At 33.2% G+C, this 21,868-nt stretch overlaps 1 protein-coding gene across 1 annotated transcript in view; it reads right to left on the reverse strand.

Annotated features, from left to right (window-relative positions):
• The window catches only part of Scn7a (sodium voltage-gated channel alpha subunit 7), a 79,585-nt gene that overhangs the window by 42,298 nt on the left and 15,419 nt on the right, over nt 1-21,868 (reverse strand). The window contains 6 exon segments of the mRNA XM_047546499.1: nt 453-659; nt 4,476-4,567; nt 6,654-6,782; nt 7,961-8,050; nt 8,426-8,544; nt 11,414-11,661. Of these exon segments, the coding sequence (XP_047402455.1) occupies nt 453-659; nt 4,476-4,567; nt 6,654-6,782; nt 7,961-8,050; nt 8,426-8,544; nt 11,414-11,647 (871 nt within the window). The 5' untranslated portion in view covers nt 11,648-11,661.

Raw genomic sequence — 21,868 nt, forward strand, 5'->3', positions numbered from 1 at the left:
TTTTCATTACTTAGCAAAGTAGAACCCAAACTAAATGTGCAATAGTAACTGAAATCCAACAATAGTAAGAATTCATAATGTAGGAAAGTTTTTTATTTTTAAGTCATCTCAAAATTTTTAATGATTAAATTTATATTTTCAATGAACTTTCTTGAAAAAGGTTATATTATGAGGCTCATATTTTAACCTCTTTCCAATAAAAATGCAAATTAGACTTACATTATTTTAAAAAATAATATTTTAAAATTTAGATTTCCCTGATTTAACTCATCAAAGATTTGGAACTTTGCTATCTTGATCAAAAACAAAAGCAAAACAGACTCAAATTAATCATTCACATAGTCACAGCATTTAAATAATTAGCCCCGAAGTTGAGAGTTCAAACTTCTGTGAAGAGTATTCTGCCTTTAAGAAGGTTTTCATTTTTGACACAGATGGCAGGTGATTCTTACCCCGAATATAATATGGGTTTCCAGTTCGGTTGTGCAGGGTTTCATTTTCATTTTCTTGGGGCCATCGCAAGCATTTATGCTTCAGGTTGCCCATGAAGAGACCCATTCCAATTAGAGAAAATATGCTCAGAAAAAACAGAGTTAGGATAATGGCACCAAAAAGTTTCTTCAAGCACTGGATCAGGGTCTCTACAAGGGACTTCAGGCCTGGAAAAGAGAAAGGTGTGTTCTGGTTAAAAAAAGAAATCTTAGTAAAGTGCCATTGACAAATACCTCCCAGGGCAAATGCATGATCCATTGAAATCAACAGATTAATTACCTAGATCTAGCAAAGTGAGTAAACATCAAACTTTGAAGTTTCTGTATTATAGCTAATTTATAACACTTGATGAAATAATTCAGATACAATATTTACTTATGGTATTTTGTTTGTTTGTTTCTCTTGACTAGAAGAAAAACAGCTTTCTCTCCTTTGCTGCTTGTCATGCCAGTCAACTGTGATGACAAGTACAAGCAAAGATGTAAAGTCACAAATCAAAATGTGCTGTAGATGCTAAAACAAGAAATTGTTTGAAATAGCATTATTCTATACCATTCTTTAATTTTATAAGAATTCAACTTTGTAGCTAATGAAATAAAATGTGTGACAATAATTTTAATGATTAGTAATGAGAATAACACAACTGTGATAAAAGGTAAATTTTGTATAAGAGGTTTCCTAAGTGAGAATTCCAACTTAAAGCTGGCTTTATTTAAGGATGTTCATTTTTTTTTCAATTATTAAGTAACATATGCTAAATTCTGAAAACATAGGAAATAAGAAGAGAAAAACAAAACTAATGTAATTATCCTTCATAGAGGAAACTGCTATTAATATTTTGGTGTGTAAACTAACTTTATTCTTCTCCCCTTCTCCTGGTCTTGGCTTCCTTTCTTCATTCCTCCTGCTTCACCAGCTGGCTGCCCTTGCTCTCTTCTTATTTGTCTGTATTAGAATCCTAATAGCCGCTCAGTTCAACAATATAGGAGAGAATATAGTACTCTGTGACAATGACCAAGTTATCAATATTTCTAGGCCTCGAATTTATTATTTATAAAATGAGAACACTATTTCTTTGCAGCCTTTTGGCTAAGATCAAGTGTAAAATGAGAGCACTATTTAATTTATTATCATGAGAATTGAAAATCAATTTTCTATTTTTTTTTTTTTTTTTTTTTTTTGTTTTTTTAAACAGTCTTGCTATGTTGCCCAGGCTGGTTTCGAACTTCTGGACTTCAGTGATTCTCCAGCTTCAGTCTCCCAAGTAGCTGGGTCTAGAGGTGTTTGGCATTACACCTGAGGACTATTTTGATTTTTGTATATCTATATTTCCCTTCAAATTTACTGTGGTTCCTGCTTTGAATAAACATTAATTTCTTTCCCTAGTATTTTCAAAAAAAATATATCTGTTTTAGAATTTCTGTCAAATTTAATTGTAGTTTTGAACCAACATGTAAATCTCTACATAAAAAAGTAAGACAGAGCTGGGGGGGATTGTAGTTCAGTGGTGAGGTGCTTGCTTAGGATGCCCCAGGTCCTAAGTTCCATCCTCAGCACTGAAACAAACAAAGCAACAAACAAACAAAAAACTGTACCTACTCTAATTCATCTACAAAAGAAAAGAAAATGACCTATTTTTCCCATTTCTCTATTCCCATCTCTGAGTTTTTGTTAATATAAATGGACCTAGTTAATACATTATTATATATTTTACCAGGAAACATTCAAATCTTCACAAGTGCTTAAGAGAAAAGTTAAATTCATTCAAATAGGGAGTTGAGAAGACATGGATGAAAACATTCAACTTAAAGGGGAAGCAGCTCTAACTAACAGGATGTTGCCATTCAGGAAATTGGGTGGATCATGCTGAATATTCATGTGAGATAATTGAGATTTTAATGAAAATTACCACATTTTTATATAATGTTGGTATCTATTTGAAAGTTTTCTAAAACACAAATTGTCATTAACATTTTTTTATTAAATTTAGAGTATTTTATTTTCATATTTTTTCCAGCAATTTTTCAGAACACTTGTAAAAATTAAGAAAACTTGCATGAATGAGAATATTTTTCTGTTGACTTCACAAGTAATGAGGGGCAGGTATGGAATTCCAGTGTCACAACCTTCTGACCACAGTCCCCCACATTCTGAAACTGCCTCTTGATATTTAGTATCACCTTTACACAGAATCTGTTTCTCTACTTTATTGCTTATAGGGTTCTTATTCTATTATTCTTTAATACTTAATAAAGTTTCATAGTATAAGTGTATCTTCTATTTTTATTTGCTAGTATCAGATGAACTCTTTCCAAAGTTTTCCTCCAGTTAAGAAATTAAAAATTTATTTTTTGCTTGGTGTGGTGGCAGGTGCCTGTAATCCCAGGAGCTGGGGAGGCTGAGGCAGGAGAATAGAGAGTTCAAAGTCATTCTCATTAAAGTGAGGCACTAGGCAACTCAGTGAAACCCTGTTTCTAAAAAAATAAAAAATAGAGCTATAGAGCTGGGGATATGGTTCAGTGGTTGAGTATCCCTGAGTTCAATCCCTGGTACCAAAAAAAAAAAATATTTTTCTCATATAATTTTAAACAATTTTATTTTTATATTTATCCTGGCCTCTTTTTAAGGATCACCAATTATCCATAAATAAAACTTAGTTTTCTCTCCTTCATTAATCCATCTCATTTTTGGCTAATACAGAACTAGTGTTTCTTTACACAGTGGTTTCTTTGATATACTAGTAATAGTACATTTTACTGTTCCTATTTCCATTGAGTATTCCCTGAGAGCATTACATTTTTATAACTATTTTTTTTATCTTCAAGCTATTTGTATTTGTCTATTTTACTAACTTATTTTTATCTTCTACCTGAAAAAGTCTGGGTTTCCTCCTTTTATGAATACAAAATGGATGATTTCTTTTGCTTGTTCCTATCCTCATGAATATTAAAATACTTCTCTCTGTATTGCAAAATATTTTTATGCACTCCATATTGCTGGCATGTGCCGGTGTATTCTCCTTTAAAAAAAATGTAGCAAGAGGTCCTTACCAGCCTGCATGCTCCCAACTCTGGTGAGTGTGTTCTTGTATTAGCTTAAATTCAACTGATTTCTTTTATAATGCTTACCTCTAACGTTAGATGAAGATGAAAGTGATGTGATTTTATGTTCTGATAATTCCTAGGGAGCTTGAGCTGTGGGTATTCTTACAAGGTGACTCATTTGCCATGCCACAGACCATCTTTTGCTAAGCAACTTTATTGAAATGTAAGGCAGAAACCCTAGAATTCATCTGTTTCATGTGTACAATTCAGTGTTTTAGAATATTCACAGGTTACAAATATGCTATGATCTTCATTCTGCTTTTCTGTTTTGCTCATCCTGGACTCTTACGTATTTATTCATTCAGAACGACAATTAAGAAGATGTTGGTGGGCTCCTGCCAGGATATATTCAGAACAGAAGTTGTAAATTAGTCCTCTGTACCTCCCATTAATATGATCACTTTACATGGAGCTCCAACCTCCCTGCATTTTGTGGCACAGGAACTGCCTCCTATCCAAGCACTTAGAGCAAAGAGGAATTTATCTTATTTCATTTTGTTAATTTCAACTGGTTTCTTGATACAACAAGGAAAAGAAGGAAGGATATTAGACATCCGTCTAGACTATTCCTCTTACAGGTCTAAGGACAACTTTGTAAGTTCATATTTAGTATGTAAAAACAAATAATTAAAATACAGTTGATGAATTCATATATTGTGATCATAAGTATTGATCCTATGTCACATAAATGACAAATGTATTTTTTTCTTTGCCTTTTTGGAGTGATAAATAAATTAAAAGATTAGATGAATCATTGGTTTCAAAGTGGAAACAAGGTTTGATTTAACATTTTCTCTGAGAAGCAGTAATAGAATTCAAACAAATATATAGACATACATAAAGTATGATGAGTAAAAAGAATTCAACTCCATTTCTTACCTTGGTTTAATGGAATAATTTTCAAAATTCTCAAAGTTCTTACAGTCTTAAGATTTAGAACGAAGTTTAGAGGTGAATACCTTATTATAATCCTGTGAAAGTAAATTAGAGTTATTTAGGAGTCATGTTGATTCTATACTACTTATCTTTAGCTTTCTATGCTCTTTGAAAGTTACTTAAAAATTATACATCCAAGCATTTTCTTCACTTAGATTATTCCATTTTGCAAACTGTTTTATTATTGATTGGAAGACAAAAATTCTATAGAGCAAGATAGCCAGGTATCTAGAAACATAAGTTACTGGAGTTCCCAAAAAGTCCCAAAAAGTCAAAGGTCATATGTTTTCTCTGATCTGTGGAAGCTGATCGAAAATAAGCAGGTGGTGGGTGTTGAAAAAATAGAAGATTAGTGGACTAGACAAAGGGGATTGAAGAGGAGAAAGGAGGAACTGTGTAAAGGAAGAACAGCAGAATGAATCTGACCTAACTTTCCTATGTACATATATGAATATACCATAGTGAATCTCACCATCATGCATATCCACAAGACACTAATTAAAAAAAATCCTGTAAGTAAATAGTATAAAGATCAGTGGAGAGAATGGAAGGGAGAGGGTGGGGAGAAAGGAGGGAAGGGAAGCGGCAGTCCTAGGGACTGAATTAGAACAAATTATATTCCATGTTTTTATAATTATGCCAAAATGAATCCTAATGTTACATATAACTAAAAAGAACCAATAAAACAGTATAATAAAAATTACTGGAGTTCATAACATTTTCACACTGGATACTTTAAATTCCATGTCTAATATTCTATATCGCATTCATAAAATTTTGTTACCTATTACTGAAAAGAGTTAAAATGAAATAAAAAACAGCTGTTTTTTGAACAAATGAGATTCATATTAAACATTTAAACTTCTGACAAGGGTGGTGATGGTGGAATGAGTTTGATGATAGTGGGGACAGAGGTAGGCTGATGAGGGTAGTGATGATAGTGAACGAGGGTGACTGGGGAAGGCAGAATATATGCTGGTTACGAGCATAGTTTCTGGAGCCAGACTTTGCATGGTAGTGCAGGCTCCACCACTTCCTAGCCATGTGGCAGAAAAGTTACTTAATATTGCTGCAGTCTCCTTAATTGTAAAGTAGGGACTTTACTTCTTGATTCAGAATCTTTTGTGGAAAAAAAATGGGATAATATATGGAAAGTGCATAGACCAGCACCTTGCAACAGGAATAACAAAAATAATGGTAGTGGCAATAGAAGTAGTAAAGATAATATTTTACAATAATGTTAGCTATTATTTTTAATTGTTTACAATATGGCAAGCACTGTTTTTATTCTTTTTTTTTTTTTTTCCATTTTTGGTACTGTGAATTGAACCTGGGGTACTTGACCACTAAACCACATCCCCAGTCCTTTTTATTTTTTCTGTTGAGAGTGACTTACTAAGTTGCTGAGGCTGGCCTTGAACCTAAGATCCTCCTGCCTCAACCTCCTGAGTCACTGAGATTACAGGCATGTGCCACCACTCCTCATCTTTGGTTTATACTCTTTATAAAGGTTTGTTTTTAATCTATTATTTTTGATTGCTTACAATATGGCAGGCACTGCTTATACTCTTGAGAACTGTAATTTTTTGATTGACCAAAAACTATAATAATCATTTAAAATTATTTAAATAGAAATTTGAAGGTAGTAAATCATTTCTATAAATAGAAGCATTGAAAAATATACAGAAATAATTAGAATTATAATAATACTATAAAATGTGTGTGTTTAAAATATCTTATTCTGATATTTAGTATATTTACTTGTCTCAAGCAATGTAGCTAAATGAAATATTGACTGAGGACTGAGAATCAAATATGCTAGGAACTCCTAAGTCTTCAGAGAATTCTCTACTCACTAAAAAAAAAAAAAATCACTTAAAATGTACAAATTCAATTTTGTCATTTTTGCTCAAGATAGAAAACATCTCATTTCTTCCATTTTCTTTACATATTCTGGGGACTCACCCAGAGACAGTGCCTCAGAGACTCACTATGACTATGACTTATGAATACTCTTTAATTGCTAAACTTTTGGAAGCAGAAATTTTTGTAAAACTTGATTTTTAAGTGAAAAGCATTTATTTAGCAAAAGATTTAAATGTTTGCAACTTGAATACTCACTCAAATAAGGTTACACTGAAATCAAGCCAGTTCCATAGATCACCAAGGAAAGAAAAAGATCCTGCCCAGACGCCTCTTGCAATGATTTTGACAAGTATTTCAAATGTGTAAATTCCAAGTAAAGTATTCCTGCAGAGAAATTTTCACATAAATATTGAAAGTGAGACTAGCACACTGTCAGTTCTGAAATATATATCTGTGGTGACTATCTGATATTTGAAAACAAATCATCAGAATGGTGAAAACATGTCTGGTTGGCAGGCCAAAACAACCAATCAGACAACAATAAAAACAGCAAGTGCCCTTGAACTTGAGTATAGTTTTAGATAGGTCTCCTAGGATGGCTATGTTTTGTGGCATTAGCTGTGAAATTTGACTACCAACTTCTTTTAACTATTTCTAGTTCAGAGATGATAATCTTTCATTTATGTAAATGATAAAAATGTCAAATTTAGTCAACATTAGGATTGCACAATAGTTAACAATAATTAAGGAAGTATGCAGAATTTAACTTTATTATACACATATACACAAAGATTTCTTTAGTGAATCAGTATCAGAGTTACCTTCCAAAGTCAACCAACTTTAAGAATCATAGTTAAAGCTCAGGGGGTAACTACCCTAGAAAATTCAAAGGGTCTTTCCATCATTGTGGTCTTATGCAAGTCCAACAAGTCACACAGTAAAGGCGAGAGGAGCAGAACATTAACAATTCCTTTCTTTCTTTTTTTCCTGGTGCTGGGTATTGAACCCAGGGTCTCTGATATACTAGGCAAGTGCTCTACCACTGAAGCATGCCCCCAGCCTTAACAATTTCTTAATAAAGGAAAAGAAAAAAAAAAAAGAGTTATTTGAGGTAAAAACAAACCAGGTGTTGGGTTACAATAGTAAAGACCCAAGGCACTGAAATATATTAATCATTAAAATTAAGTTTGAAATTAAACCCTCCTTATATGGATTATGACATAAACATTAAACTGAAGTCTCAAGCATTTGTATTATGTTAATCTATTGAGAAATAGAGGTATTTTAAATCTAAGAATAATCAGTGTGGAAAAATACTAAAATTAATGAGTTGACACATACGTATGTTTGTTTTTATTTAGAGAATTCACTCATTGTGTTACATGTATAAATACATTATATATCATAAATATTCCATTATATATAAAAGTATAAATACTAAATCATGTAATGTTATAGTATATAATATATTGTATAATTTAATGTTATTACATCAAAATTACAATATGTTAAAAATAAAATATAATTGTATATGATATGTATAATAAAATTATATAACTTACTCAATTGCTGTTATCCATATTGACCAGTTCTTCATAGACATAAATATGCAATCAATGAGGACACTAATTAAAATTAACAGTCGGAAAAAGGTAAGCTACAGTCAAGGAATAGTGGAGAATAAATAATATTATAATCTAAATTTATATAAATTTATATAATCTAACTTTATATAATCTAAATTTATATAAACACAATAAAATATTTTTGAATATTGAGAACACTGCTGAAAAACAATGGCGATTAATATTTGTTAATTTCTACTATTGTGGTACTTAGAAAATATATTTTATGTCTTTTCAAAAATGAAATAACTAGTGGAGCATTACTCACATTTCAGTAACACTTATAATATGAGATATCGATTTGAAAGAGAAAAGGTTGGCAGCAACAATTAAACACAGAATAGTTGAATTTAGTATTAATATAGTTTAAAACGGAGTTCACAAGCCAGTAGGAAAGGATATGGATGCACCAAAACTTTGATAGTTGTTCCTCGGATGGAACTGAAAGGAGACAACGTGCACAAGATGGAAGCGGCATTGAATCTGAAGATTGTTCTATTTTTATTTAATACCATGAAAGTCTATAAGGAGAAAAAATAAAAAATAAATTAGGTGAAACAAGAATGTGGGACTATAATTCCATGAATTATGTCCCTTTGCCAACTATCATTACCATCTGGGATTCTTCTTGATATCCTTTTACAGATTAAGTTGAATGATAAGATTTTTACTGTTTTCATTCATATTTACCTGCTCACCTACCATTTTCCTTCTGTTTCATCCTGCGGCTGTCATCTGCCTTACAGCACACCAGCAGGTCTCCACAGCACTAGCATAACAGGAAGAACACTACATCCTGATGGCGCATGAAGATGCACTTAGAAGTGCCAGAGGTGGCACATCTCAGGATGTAAAGAATGTATGAAAGTTAATTTTATTAAAGAACAAATCAAATGTGGGTTTCAATAGTAAGGAGAATTCAGTATATTAAAATATTATACAAGTCATTGTTATCTGTGAAATAAAATCTAATTTATTTGATATCACTAACATAAACCTATCTAATCCAAAATTTTACATCATGGAAATCTAAGGTATTGGGATATTAAAGCATTAAAATCCCAACAAATGTAATGAATGATCAGAAGTGTCCTAAAATTGAAACTGAATCATATATCTCTATGTGTGTGTATGTTATTGTACGTATTTGTATGTGTATATATATATATATATATTTATATTATGTGGGCATATTTTTATATTTATTTTACTGTAGATATATTCATTGAAATTATAAATACACATACACACACACACACACACACACCATCTATGTCCATTGGGAATAGTGTTCATTGTGTGATGTGCATAAATACGTTACAAATAGTAAATATTTAATATTAATTATAATTTATTATATATTCAACTAGTCTATTATATATCATATACAAAACAGAGCTAACTACTTATTTGTGGGTATATAGTAAAATAATTACTTAATACAAACATATACTCATCAGTGTTCCCAATAAAAACTCAAGCTATGCTGTAATTCTTATTTAAATGCATTTTCAACATAAAATCTGTGAATGCTTTTGGTCTGTTATTGTATTTTTCCCTTTTGATTTTAAATGTAAAGAGAAAAAAATCTAAAAAGAGCTGAAGATAATAATCTGATTACTTAAAATGTGCTTTCTATACTGTTTTCCAGAACAATTTCAAATTTCATACAAGATATCATGTGTATTCAACCAGCAAATTTGTGTAATTGTAAAGGAATGAATTCTTACAGATAAAATAATTTCCCAATTTTTCAGGGCTCAAATTTTTATTAATTTTATAATTATTTATTGCTATCCTATCTTTAACAGAATAAAGTGAATACAACTCAAGAGTTAAATATCATGGTGTCCTTGATGACAAGACTTCTTACGTGAAACTATCCTTGTGGATTTTGCCCCAGATGTTTCCTGACAACTAGATCATGAGTAAATCTGGGTCTTGCTCTATTTTTCAATAACTGTGCCTTTGTTTTCAATAACATGTCTACTTTTGCCTACCATGTTGTATACATGAAATAGTTCTCTTTTCTATGCTATATCACAGATACTAAGTTTACCGGGCCCCAGCAATCTTATTACTTAGGCATACCAGTAACTGAATGCTGAGATAATTGTGATGAAAAATTAGGCTGTAAAAAGCACTCAAGATTATGCAGCTGACACATTTTTATTTTTCAACCATGCAAGATATTCCAGAGTTGTATTAATATAAAAAACAAACAAAAAACCACTTTGTCTTCTCTCCAGAGACTTCGGTTCAAATTCATTTCACTTATTCTATAATATCTTTGAATATTCTACAGGAATATCAAATTACATTTAACCACTGTAGAGCTAGACTTCATCTCCCCCAATCTTAATCTGCCTTATAATTTCATTTTTGTCAGTGGCTCCAACCATTCTTCCAAGCTGAAATTCCTGGCATTCTTTGTCAGTCAGATTCTACTGTTTCTTCTCAGGTTTGTTCTCTCCCTCTTCTCTAAAACACTACTATAATCTGGGTTTCAAATCCAGTAGTCTGGATTCTTCTCTTTTATTTCATCTTTCTGACTTTATGTAATAGTGATTTAGAAATCTGCCAAATTGACTTTACTTAATCATACCAGTTCTTTGATTACCACATTAAATCCACGTTGGCATCTTCATGATTTCATCCTATTTCCCACAACTGGCAACAGCCATGTTTCCAATTATAGAATTGGAATTTCTTTTCCACATTTCAGAATCAATCTCTGCTCTTGCCTGTTCCTAAAAGGATTTTCCTTTGTGTTATTAAAGCTTTAACTCAAATTTCACTTCCCCAGTGAGGACTTCCATCTTCATCATTTCATACAGATCTGTCTTTTCTAAGCACAATTATTTTCATGTTCAGCATTTTGTGCTTGTTCTGGGATATATTAATAGGTGCCACAAGTCTTTCTGCAGATCAGGTGTCAATATATGAAGGTATAAATGAGTAAAAGTGAATTAAAAACCCATATGGATTGGATTCACTTTCCTAACTCCTGAGTAAGCTCATTGTTGGTCATTTTAAATAGCAGCGTTTATTCTAAATATTTCATAATTATTTTAAAATTGATAACCATAAATAGCCAATCAGCTTTGCTCCCATAAAACAAATTGTTTCCATGAAGGCACGTTAGTATATATATTAAGAAATAAAGTAAACAATACAAGCTACCCAACCAGTATATATAAATTCTGATAATATCTCAAATGTGTGCATTCCCCAAATAAAATATCTTAGTCAGGTCTATGTAATACAAAATTATCTCTTTCCCTGTTCTCCTCTCTCTCTCTCTCTCTTATCCTACCTCAATTACAGCTTTTGAGTGTATGGAAATAAAATAATAAAAAAGTAGTCACAATAATTTCAATTAATTCTCACATTTTTTTTCACATAGTAATATGAGTCCACGTCTTCCAAGGGCTCTGACACCATTCCTCGAGAAAGGTCTCCATAAATGAATGGAAGCTCTTTGCCAACTTCCAAGGCAGGGTCTGGCTTTACATCATCTTCTTCACGTTCCTCATTGTGATTTTTAGCAATATGCTGTTTTATAAGTTCAAGAGATTCTTCAGTGAAGGGGACAAGGCCCTTCGGTTCTGGAGAATCCAACATTTCCAATTTTGTACCTGTAAGAAGTTAGCTTTCTTCAGTTCCATAAAAAATTGGGTATATTAAGAAAACAATTTGTAAAACAGAATATTTTTAGAATAGAGAAGAGCGAATGGAATGCATACATTTATCCGACACATTGCTAAATTCTATAGAAATCTGACTTGCTATAACTGAGTATTTTTGAACTTAATATTAAACTTCATTTGTAATTTCACGGGTGACTCAGTTGACTTTATTTACTCATCATTTGAATGTTCTTTATTTTATTTAAATCTGTCTTTCAACTTCTGCATGCTAACAAGTGTTAAAAGTTTGCTAGAGATCTTTTTATTTTCTGATCAAATCCAATTATTTTACAACAGGTGTATATAACAATTGAACAACTTTTCTTCCCTAAACTTAACCTTCTTTGTTACTGAGCCATACTCTCCTGTATTTCTTTTCATATTTCTGATATTTCCCTTTTATCAATTTTAGTGAGTCAAATGTTAACAAACTTTAACTCTGATATCTTTGAAGTTCTGCCTTTCTCCTATGTTATATTCATTATTTTAATGAAAACACCAAGAGTGTAAATTACTCTGTCAATATGGATATTTATCAAGTAAATTTTTCTAAACACTTTCTTTCCCCAAATGTCTGTGTGGGAATTTCACCAAAGGCAGCTATTTAACAGGTAAATGAAAAGTCATTGTCTTTCTGCACAACTACAACTACAATCTCTCTTTAACCTCTGAGCCATTGTAAAACACACACACACACTTTAATACCTTGAAAATTATTAACATTTTCACTTCTGTAATCAACCTCTCTAACCAAAATAATTATTTTGCTAATTCGTTCTAGTCCACTTCTTGTCAAGATTTGCTATTCAATTGATCTTAATGCCAACTGACTGGTTTTCCTTTATTTATTTGCCTAATTATTTTCTGTAATTGTATTATTGCTATTAAGAATAAGGAATTTTGTACTCAATGTTGTTTCATTTTGTATCTCTATGCTTTGTCTCTCTCGCTAGCTGAATTCAGCACTAGCTGAATTTCTTTTATAAGCTTTTTTCTACAACAGAAATTACACTCACACAAGCACGTGTCTGCTTCAGAATTTTCCACTGCTGTGAAAAACCGAATTAATACTTTAACACATTACTTGTCTATTGATGAGAAGAAAAAGGTGAGTTAATATTAATGGAATACCATTTATTGTAAAAATTAGACATCTACCACCTGCTTAGGTAAATGGTTGATATAAACTATTTTAAATAAAAAAGGTAAGCTCACATATATCCAAGGGGAGAACAAGTTGTACATTTCTGAGTCATAAAAGTACTATGAAAAATCAAATACTGGGTTGACTACCTATACCTTTCATGGGATCATAAGTTTTCTGGGTTTTGCATTGCTTTTCATGTTGCTTCATTCCACTGGAACAAAGCTTCCTTTTTTTTACTTCTAAAAATGTACCTACATGAAAAACATTATCACAGTGCTAACTTTATTTAAGTTCCCACTGTGTACCTATAACCTGTGAGTCAAAAATATATGAATAAAAAGTTATTCTAATGGGCCTATCCTAGCCTATGGATTCATTTTCTCTTAAAATAATCATCTGGGCTGTGTTGTACCTCAGTGGTAGAGCACTTGATTAGCACATGTGAGGCACTAAGTTCCATCCTCAGCATCACAGAAAAATAAAATAAAATAAAATAAAGGTATTATATCCATCTACAAGTAAAAAAAAAAAAAATTACAAAAAAATCATCTGTGACCAGAAAGAGGGACAACTTCACATTGGAAATGATTGCTTAGTCCCCAGTCTTCACGATATGTTTCAGATATTAGTGTGGAACAAGTTTAAATAGGGGAATATGGACTAGGAAGATCAGCATATGTCTACTCGGAGTTTCTTTCCCAGAGTAATGATACAAAAACTCACTCATCCTCACCTTAAAATTTGCTTATTTTCCAAATGTCTTTGTTCAATATCATGCACAAAACTGACACTTACTGAAAGTTGCTAAGAATTATTCACATATATAACATGCAGATACATATGCACACAATAACACTGTTGAAACTTTTTACTACTGCTTCAAGCTCATTGCTCCTTACTCATCTATTTTGGTCTTTTATATCCTTTCAGTTTACTTTCAGTAATTTATGTGTGTTCAGAAATTTATTTATTTCTTCTAGATTTTTTCATTTTATTGTCATATAATTTTTCAAAATATTCCCTAGTGATTCTATGAATGTCAGTGGTATATGCTGTGACATTCCCTTTTTTCATCTCCTATTATATATGTAAGTTTTATCTCTCCTTTGGTAAGTTTAGCCAAGGGCTCATTAATTTTACTTTTCTCTCCCAAAACCAAATCTATGTTTCATTTATTATTTATATTTTTTTTTCAAAATTCTATTTCATTCCTGATATTTATTATTTCTTTCTTTCTGCTGATTTTGGGTTTAGTGTGCTCTTGCATTTCTAAGACCTTAAAATGCATCATTAGGTTATTTGAGATTTCTCTAACTATTAATGGAGGCACTCAGCTATAAAATTCCCTCTAAGTACTGTTTTTGGTGTTCCATGGATTCTGGTATGTTGTGTTTGCCTTCTGATTGATTGCAGGAATTTTAAAAATTTTCCCTGAATTCTCCAATGACTCCCTCCCTGATCAGTAAAAAGAGTGTTATTCAATATCCAGGTATTTGCATTATTTCTGTAGTTTCTCTTGAAATGACATTTTTAGTTTCAATCCATAATGATTTGATAAAATGCAGAATTTTAAAAAAAACTTTGAATTTGTTGATACTTGCTTTATGACCTAAAATATGACCTATTTTGGAAAAGTCCAATATGATGATGAAAAGAATGTATATTCTGTAGCTATTGAGTGCAATATTCTGTAATGTGTGTTAAGTCCATTTGATATGTTGTGTAATTTAACAATCAAATTTCGTCGTTGGATTTTTTTTTGTCTGGATGATCAATCTATTGGTGAGAGTGGAGTATTGGAGTCAAATACTATTATTATATGGAGTCTACCTTTCCCTTTTTGTCCAGTAGTGTTTGTTTTCTAAAATTAGGTTCTTCAACATTTAGAGCATCTATAATTGTTATAGTTCCTTGATGAATTCTTTTCTTTGTCAATATGCAGTGATGTTCTTTGTTTCTTCTGCTTTTGGCTTAAGGCCTAGTTTTTCAGATATGATTATAGTACTCTTTTTGCTTTGGGATCCCATTTCTTGGAACACCACTTTCCTTCTTTTCTCTTTTGGTCTGCGTGTTTGCCAATGAAGTAAGTTTCTTGCATGCAGCATAATCTTAGGTCTTTTTAAAAATCCATCCACCAGTCTGCATTTTTAACTAGATTATTAAGACCATTTAGATTCAATGCTACTGTTGAAAGGAATATACTTGTTTCTGTCATTTTTGTTGTTTTATTTTCTGGTAGTTTTGAGTATTCTGGGTTTTTTTTTTTTTTCTTTCTTTCTTTCTTACTTATCTTAGAAGTTTGATGGCTTTTTATATTAATAATGTTTGATTCTTCCCTAATTCTTACTTATCCACCATTCTAGATAAGATTTGGTCGTTCCCATGCTCTCATGACAGTGTTTATCCTTCCTACTATTCCAGATATAGAATTCTCTTAAGTATTTACTATAATGAAGATTTAGTGGTAATGAGTTCCTTTAAGTTTTTGATTCTCATGGACGGTCTTTATTATCTCCTTCAATTTTGAAGCATGAACTCTGTTGGATCTAGCAATCCAGGTTGGCAGTTAATCTCTTTCAGAACTTGAAATACAACACTCTCCTGGCTTTACAGATTCTGCTGAGGAGTCTGTTGTTATCATGATAGTTTTTCCTTTTTTCCCCATTTATTTATTTATTTAGCAGTAATAAATAAATAGAGCGTCCAATGGTGCCTTACCGATGAGATACATCCCCAACTTTTCATAAATTTTTTAAATATTTAGACAAGATCTCCCTTAAGTTGCTCAAGCTGGCCTTGAAGTTCTGATCCTCCTGCTCAGTCCCCAGATAGTTGGGATAATAGATGTGTGCCACTGTGGTCTGTAATCTTTGCCTTTAAATATGACTAAGCACTACACTTTTGTAGATTTCTTTTTCCAGTGTTGAATGCTGTGTTATGGTTTGGATGTGAGGTATTCCCCAAAAGCTCACATGTGAGACAATGCAAGAAGGTTTGGAGGAGAAATGATTGGGTTAAGACTCTCAGTGAATTAATCCCCTGATAGGGATTTACTGAGTGGTAACTGAAGTGGTAGAGTGTGGCTGGAGGAGGTGGGAATTGGGGCGTGGCTTGGGGTATATTTGTATCTAAGCATGGAATCTCTCTTCTTTCTGATCACCACGTGAGCTGCTTCCCTCCTCCACACTCTTCTGCCATGGAGTCCGGAGGAATGGGTTGGCCTTCTATGGACTAAGACCTCTGAAACCATGAGCCGTCAAAGAAACTTTTCTTTCCTAAAATTGTTCCTGTTGGGTCTTTTTAGTCAAAGCCATGAAAAAGTTAAACATCCTGGATCTCACACATGTTAAGCAAGTGCTCTATCACTGAGTTATCTACCTCCAGTCCCATTTCACTCTTTCAAAATTCTTTCTTTGTTCTGTACTTCTGGCAATTTGACTAAAATATATTGTTGTGAAGCTCTCTTAGGATCATGTCTGTGTGGGGTCCTGAATGCCTGGATGTCTGTCTTTCTCAAGATTTGGGAAATTTTCTAATGCGGTTTCACTGACTTAGTTTCCTGTGTCTTCAGCCTGTAGCTCTTCTCTCTTGTCTATTCCTATCATGTGCGTGTCTGGTATTTTCATGGTGTCCCAGAGATCTTAAATGTTCTGTTCATTCTTTCTTACTGTATGAATGTGATAATTCCTCAACCTCATCCTCAAGTCCTGACAGTCTTTCTTCCACTTGATCTAGTCTACTGGTGAGGCTTTCAATGAAGTTTTTAATTTGACTTAAGAGCTTTACAATTTCTAAGATTGCTGTTTAGTTCTTTTCCAAAATATGTATCTCTTTATAGAATTCCTCTTTATATCCCAAATTGTCCTCTTTGATTCATTCAGCTGTTTAATGTATTCTCTTGGAAGTCATTGAACTTTAAAAAAAAAATGTTGTTTTGAATTCTTTGCCATTTTACTGACATTGTGTCTCTGGAGTCTGTTACTAGAGAGCCTTGAACTTTACAGGTGCCCCGTTGCCTTGTGTTTTCGTACTTCTAGTGCGTCTTTGTTGAGATTTGCTCATTTATTGGGATGGCTGTCTCTTACATTTTTATATGAGAGCTTTCTTTATAAGCAGCCTTCTTTTAATGATTTGCCCTGAATATCAATTTGTTCTGTAGCACTGACTTTAATTCCAATTGGACTTATAACATAGTTTCCCTGTTGCTTCTTTGGCTTTTATTAGTGAATGCTGACGCAATGCATACTGCATTGGAGTCTGAGCGACTCACTTTCTCTGTAGGTCTTGCACAAGAGGAATGCCTCTGGTAGTTCAGGCACTTGTGGTATGGACAGAATAATATGTGGGTACACTCTGTATGGTTATTTCTTTAGTCTTGTCAGCAATGTGCAGTCTAAAAGGGCCCTCATAGATGTGGTATTCACAACCATTGTGTTATTTCTCTCTGCTGTTACTGAGGGTGAATGTCAGGATTTCATGATCCTCAGCCATGCTCTTTGGGACCACATAAATGACTGGGGTTTTTTATTTCCTCTATTCTTTTTTTTTTTGTACCAGGAATTGAGTTCAGGGGCACTTGACTACTGAGTCACAGCCCCAGCCCTATTTTGTATTTTATTTAGAGACAGGGTCTTACTGAATTGTTCAGTGTCTCGCTTTTGCTGAGGCTGACTTTGAACTTGCAATTCTCCTGTCTCAGCCTCCGGAGCTGCTGGGATTATAGGCGTGTGCCAGTCTATTTCCTGTATTCTTTGAGGTGGACTAATCACCAAGACTTGAACAGGGCTAGGTCATTGCTAGAGCATGGAGCAATTTCTCTAAGCTGGCCTGGGAGTGTACCTCAGCAGTGGAGCACTCATTCCATATGCTCAAGGTGCTGGTTGGATACCCAGGACTGCATTGAAAGAAGAAAACAAAAAATAATAAAAGTAACAAAACCAGAGAAAGGAGTAAAGTAAACTCCCACTAAAAACAACCACAACAACAGAAAAGAGAGGGGAAAATAATTTAGAATAAACCAAAAAGTTAAAAAATAGTAAAAAGTAAAATTAATTCTAAAAGAAAGTAAAAAAAGAAAAAAAAAGGGGAAAAGATTAAGTAGAATAAGGAGAAGAAAAAATACATATGTATATGAGTATATGTAAATATTTAATTCATATACATGTGTATATAAAAGATATACACATTATACAAAATATAACATATATAAAGTGTATGTGTCTAGAAAGTAAAATTAATTTAAAAAGAAAAGAAAGTTAAAAAGGGAAAAATTAAATATAAGGAGAAGAAAAATAAAAGTACAAATCTATGTATATATACAAGTATACATATATATGTGTGTGTGTGTGTATATATATATATATATATATATACACATTATACATATATCCATTAATACTCTTTTTGTTACACATAACATATGTATAACAAAAAGAATATTAATGGGAAATAAAAATGTCCTCTCCAGCATGCTGGATTATACAGATAAGACTAGTTGTTTGTGACTTGTGCTTTTCGGAGTGTTTTTCCACATCTTCTTAGGCTGCCACCCCTTCAAGGCTAGGGTTACTCACCCTTCTTTCCTTTGTGGTGCTTGCCAGGCAACAAGCAGAAGTGATCTGTTGCTGGAGTCAGTTGGAATAACTGAGTTGCTCTGAATGCCCAATGAACTAGGGTGAACTCAGAGGTCTCCAGGAGAAGATTTAGTCTGGATTTATTTGGCCTGTGCACTCCAAGAGTGCCACAGACACTGATATTGCAGCATGCCACTAAGCTAGTAGAGAGTGTGGAACTCATCTGATACAAGTAGTGTCTGCACTGGGCACTACCAAGGCAGGGCTGATGTTGGACTTTGCAGTGTGTCAAGAATTCTGACACCTTTTGTGCTACACACACTGAGGGCAGGTAGAGGTTATGGAGTCACAACTAGGAGTCACATCTGTGCTAGGGGTTGGCAGCTGGTCCATGCAATCAACTGTTCTGAGACCTACCTCCCATGCAAAATCACATGTTGACTGTTCCTTCCCTAGACTCCTGCAGCTGGCTTCCTGAACTGCCAGATTTAAAGTGGAAGCATCCTCAGTTCCAAGTCCAGTTTGCCAGTGCAGGTTTTCCTCAGAGGCTCTCCCCAGGGTCAAAATGACTCTGGAGGCAGCTGCCTCCATTAGGTCACTGTAGTATTACCTTCATATGGAACCAGAGGCTGGAAAATGCAGGAACCTTTGACTCTCAGAACAGTAAGTCAGGCAGGACCTTCTCAAGAAAATTCCCTGAGAAAATACTGCTAAGTCGTAGAAAACTTCTTTAGAGCAGACTGGTATGTCCATCCCAGCTCTACTGCCTGTTTAAACTGTATCTCTGCAAGTAGTTGATTGCTTTCTGTTCTAGGGGTGCTCTTTGGGACTTTCCCTCTTCCACCTCTGTCCCCACCCTCTGCCACACTCCCTTCTGATGCTGGGGCATCATTTCACCCTCTGTTCCATTATCCAAAACCCTTGGATTTCTCCAAATCTCTGTCACTACTGAACCTGGGTGTTCTTCCACAGGCACCACCTCTACGTGCTGCTCTCCAGGTGCTTTGATTCTGCCCTCCCAGGAAGCAGTGCTAGGTGCCTCTAATACACCATCTTCACAGATTCCTGTTGATGGACTTTTTCTTTTTACAGAAACCACTCCTATTTGTACTCAACATAGGCCTTGATTATTTAATAAGGAAAATAAATGTTTAGTAAATTAATTCTAAAAATGTCTCACAATATGAAAAATACATGCTGGATAAATACTATATAGGCTTGTAAGGAACTTTGTCTAAAGCTCCTTTGACCAACGACTATGACATACCAAAGCCTTTGGTTTTCTACATGACTTATCACACATATCAATAAATAATGTTGTGAAGAAATAAATCAGTGGAATCAAATGAAACCACAACATCATGAACTTTGAAATTGGGTAGACCTACATTCAAATCTGAAACTATTACTAAAATCTGAGAGATGTCAGTCAAATATACTTACATAATATATTTGAACCTGGCTTTTCAGTTATAAAATTGAGTTAAATAAGAATAATTTTTTAAATGGGTATAACTGGCATCCAGTGATTGACACAGAATAGGTGGAGAATAAATGTGAATTTTAATTGTGATAAAATTTGATATCTTAGAATGGTGGACCAAATCTAATGAAATAATATACAAAAGTCATACATATAAGAAATGGAAATTTGTCCTAAATAAATCAATCTGCAAAATCACAATAGAGAAAAGATGTGCTTTTGTGGCAGAGAAAACTATCAAGGAATTTTACTTGATAGTACAGAGAATACAAATCAATGCCAATTTGTGTTTGCCAAGAAAACTAATACAACTTTGTCTGTATTGATGAAAGATGAAGAGACAGTCCCTTTCTGCTCTCTTCTCAGTTCGTGGGTGTGCACAAAAACTTGAGGTTTTTCTGTTTTCTTTTTCTTTACATTATTTTTTATTTGTTCTTTTCAGATATACATGACAATAGAGTGTATTTTGACATATTATACATACATGGAGTATAACTTCCCATACTTGTGGTTGTACATGATATGGAATTACACTTGTCATATATTCATAGATAAGTATAGGAAAGTTATGATTGATTCATTCTACTGTCTTTCCTATTTGGAGTATTTTTAATCGAAGCCAGAATGTTGATTAAATTAAAAGAACTTCATAGAATAACCAGTTGAAAGAAGGAAGAATGTGTAACAGTTGAGGCTGAAAAGTTGCAAATGAACCTTTATTGTTTCCAGATAAGGAAGAAAAATTAGATGTCCATCTTATTAAGAAAGAATGAACTAGGATCATTGAGCTGAACCCAGAACAGATTTGGTTCAAGACAATAGTTTTCTCAATAGGTATCAAAAATGGAATGTCTTGATTTGGGTAACAGAACTTTCTCTTAACTGGCACTGGGAAGCATGGACTTGACAGTTGGGTGGGTTGATTGCAATGGATCCAAATATTTACTGGTAATATCAATACCATGTAATTTTGGAACCTTCTAATAATGTTAAGATTTTTGGATTGAATGTGTTGCACAGTATAGGTGATCTAAATTTTGGACTAAAATATTAGCTAGTTACATATGCAGCATTGAATTAAGAAAATCAAAAGCATTTTTTATGTGGTTTTGCATTACAGTGAAGTACTTCTTAATGATGTTTTTAGGGATCTCGTTTGATGGCTAATCAATATTATTACACCTATGTATATAAAGAATATCATTCTTAAAAGTAGGCAAAAAGGGAGGTTTTAAACTTACTGCAAAGATGCTGCCATTAATGGAAAAAATCTATATATGTTTCATTGAAACCTCAAGATTCAATTTGCTAGCCTGCCTTCCTTTTATACATTGTCCATGTATAATCTCTCTTTTCTTTTTCTGTTATCACTCCACAGTAAAATAGTCTGACTCCTCATTTTGCTACCTACTAACTGTGAGACTTCAGTACCATCTCCCAAGTCTTACTTTTCTCCTATGTAGAATTTGGAATCCCTTATATATCTCACAATGCTGTAAAGATTAAATCAGACAACACAGAAATCATGAGACCAAATTACTGGCTTCATCAAAATGAATTCTCCTAACCCACTTATCTCAGATAACTCTTAGTGATAACTCTGATGCTGAATGGTATTAGTTGGATTGTTGACTAGAAGAATAATGGCTAGAAGACTTTGTCTTCTATGCCACTGCAAAGCAATGCAAGCATTTATCAAATGGAACTGGCATGCATCTGACTTCGAGATGGATGAGAGCAGATTGTAAATTATTAATCATTAAATCATAATTCAGTAAAAGCATTTCTGTGGGGTATTTATATAATATGGTCCAGGCACTATGCTTTCCAGTGAGCTATCTTAATACAGCATAGCCTAAAAAACAGAAAGATTAATAGTTAATCTGTCCATTAGACTGCCTTTCTAAAAAATTGAATAGCTAAAGTAAGTTTTTGGCAATAAATGCATCACAC

Source organism: Sciurus carolinensis, chromosome 3, assembly GCF_902686445.1.
Source record: "Sciurus carolinensis chromosome 3, mSciCar1.2, whole genome shotgun sequence".
Classification (NCBI taxonomy): domain Eukaryota; kingdom Metazoa; phylum Chordata; class Mammalia; order Rodentia; family Sciuridae; genus Sciurus; species Sciurus carolinensis.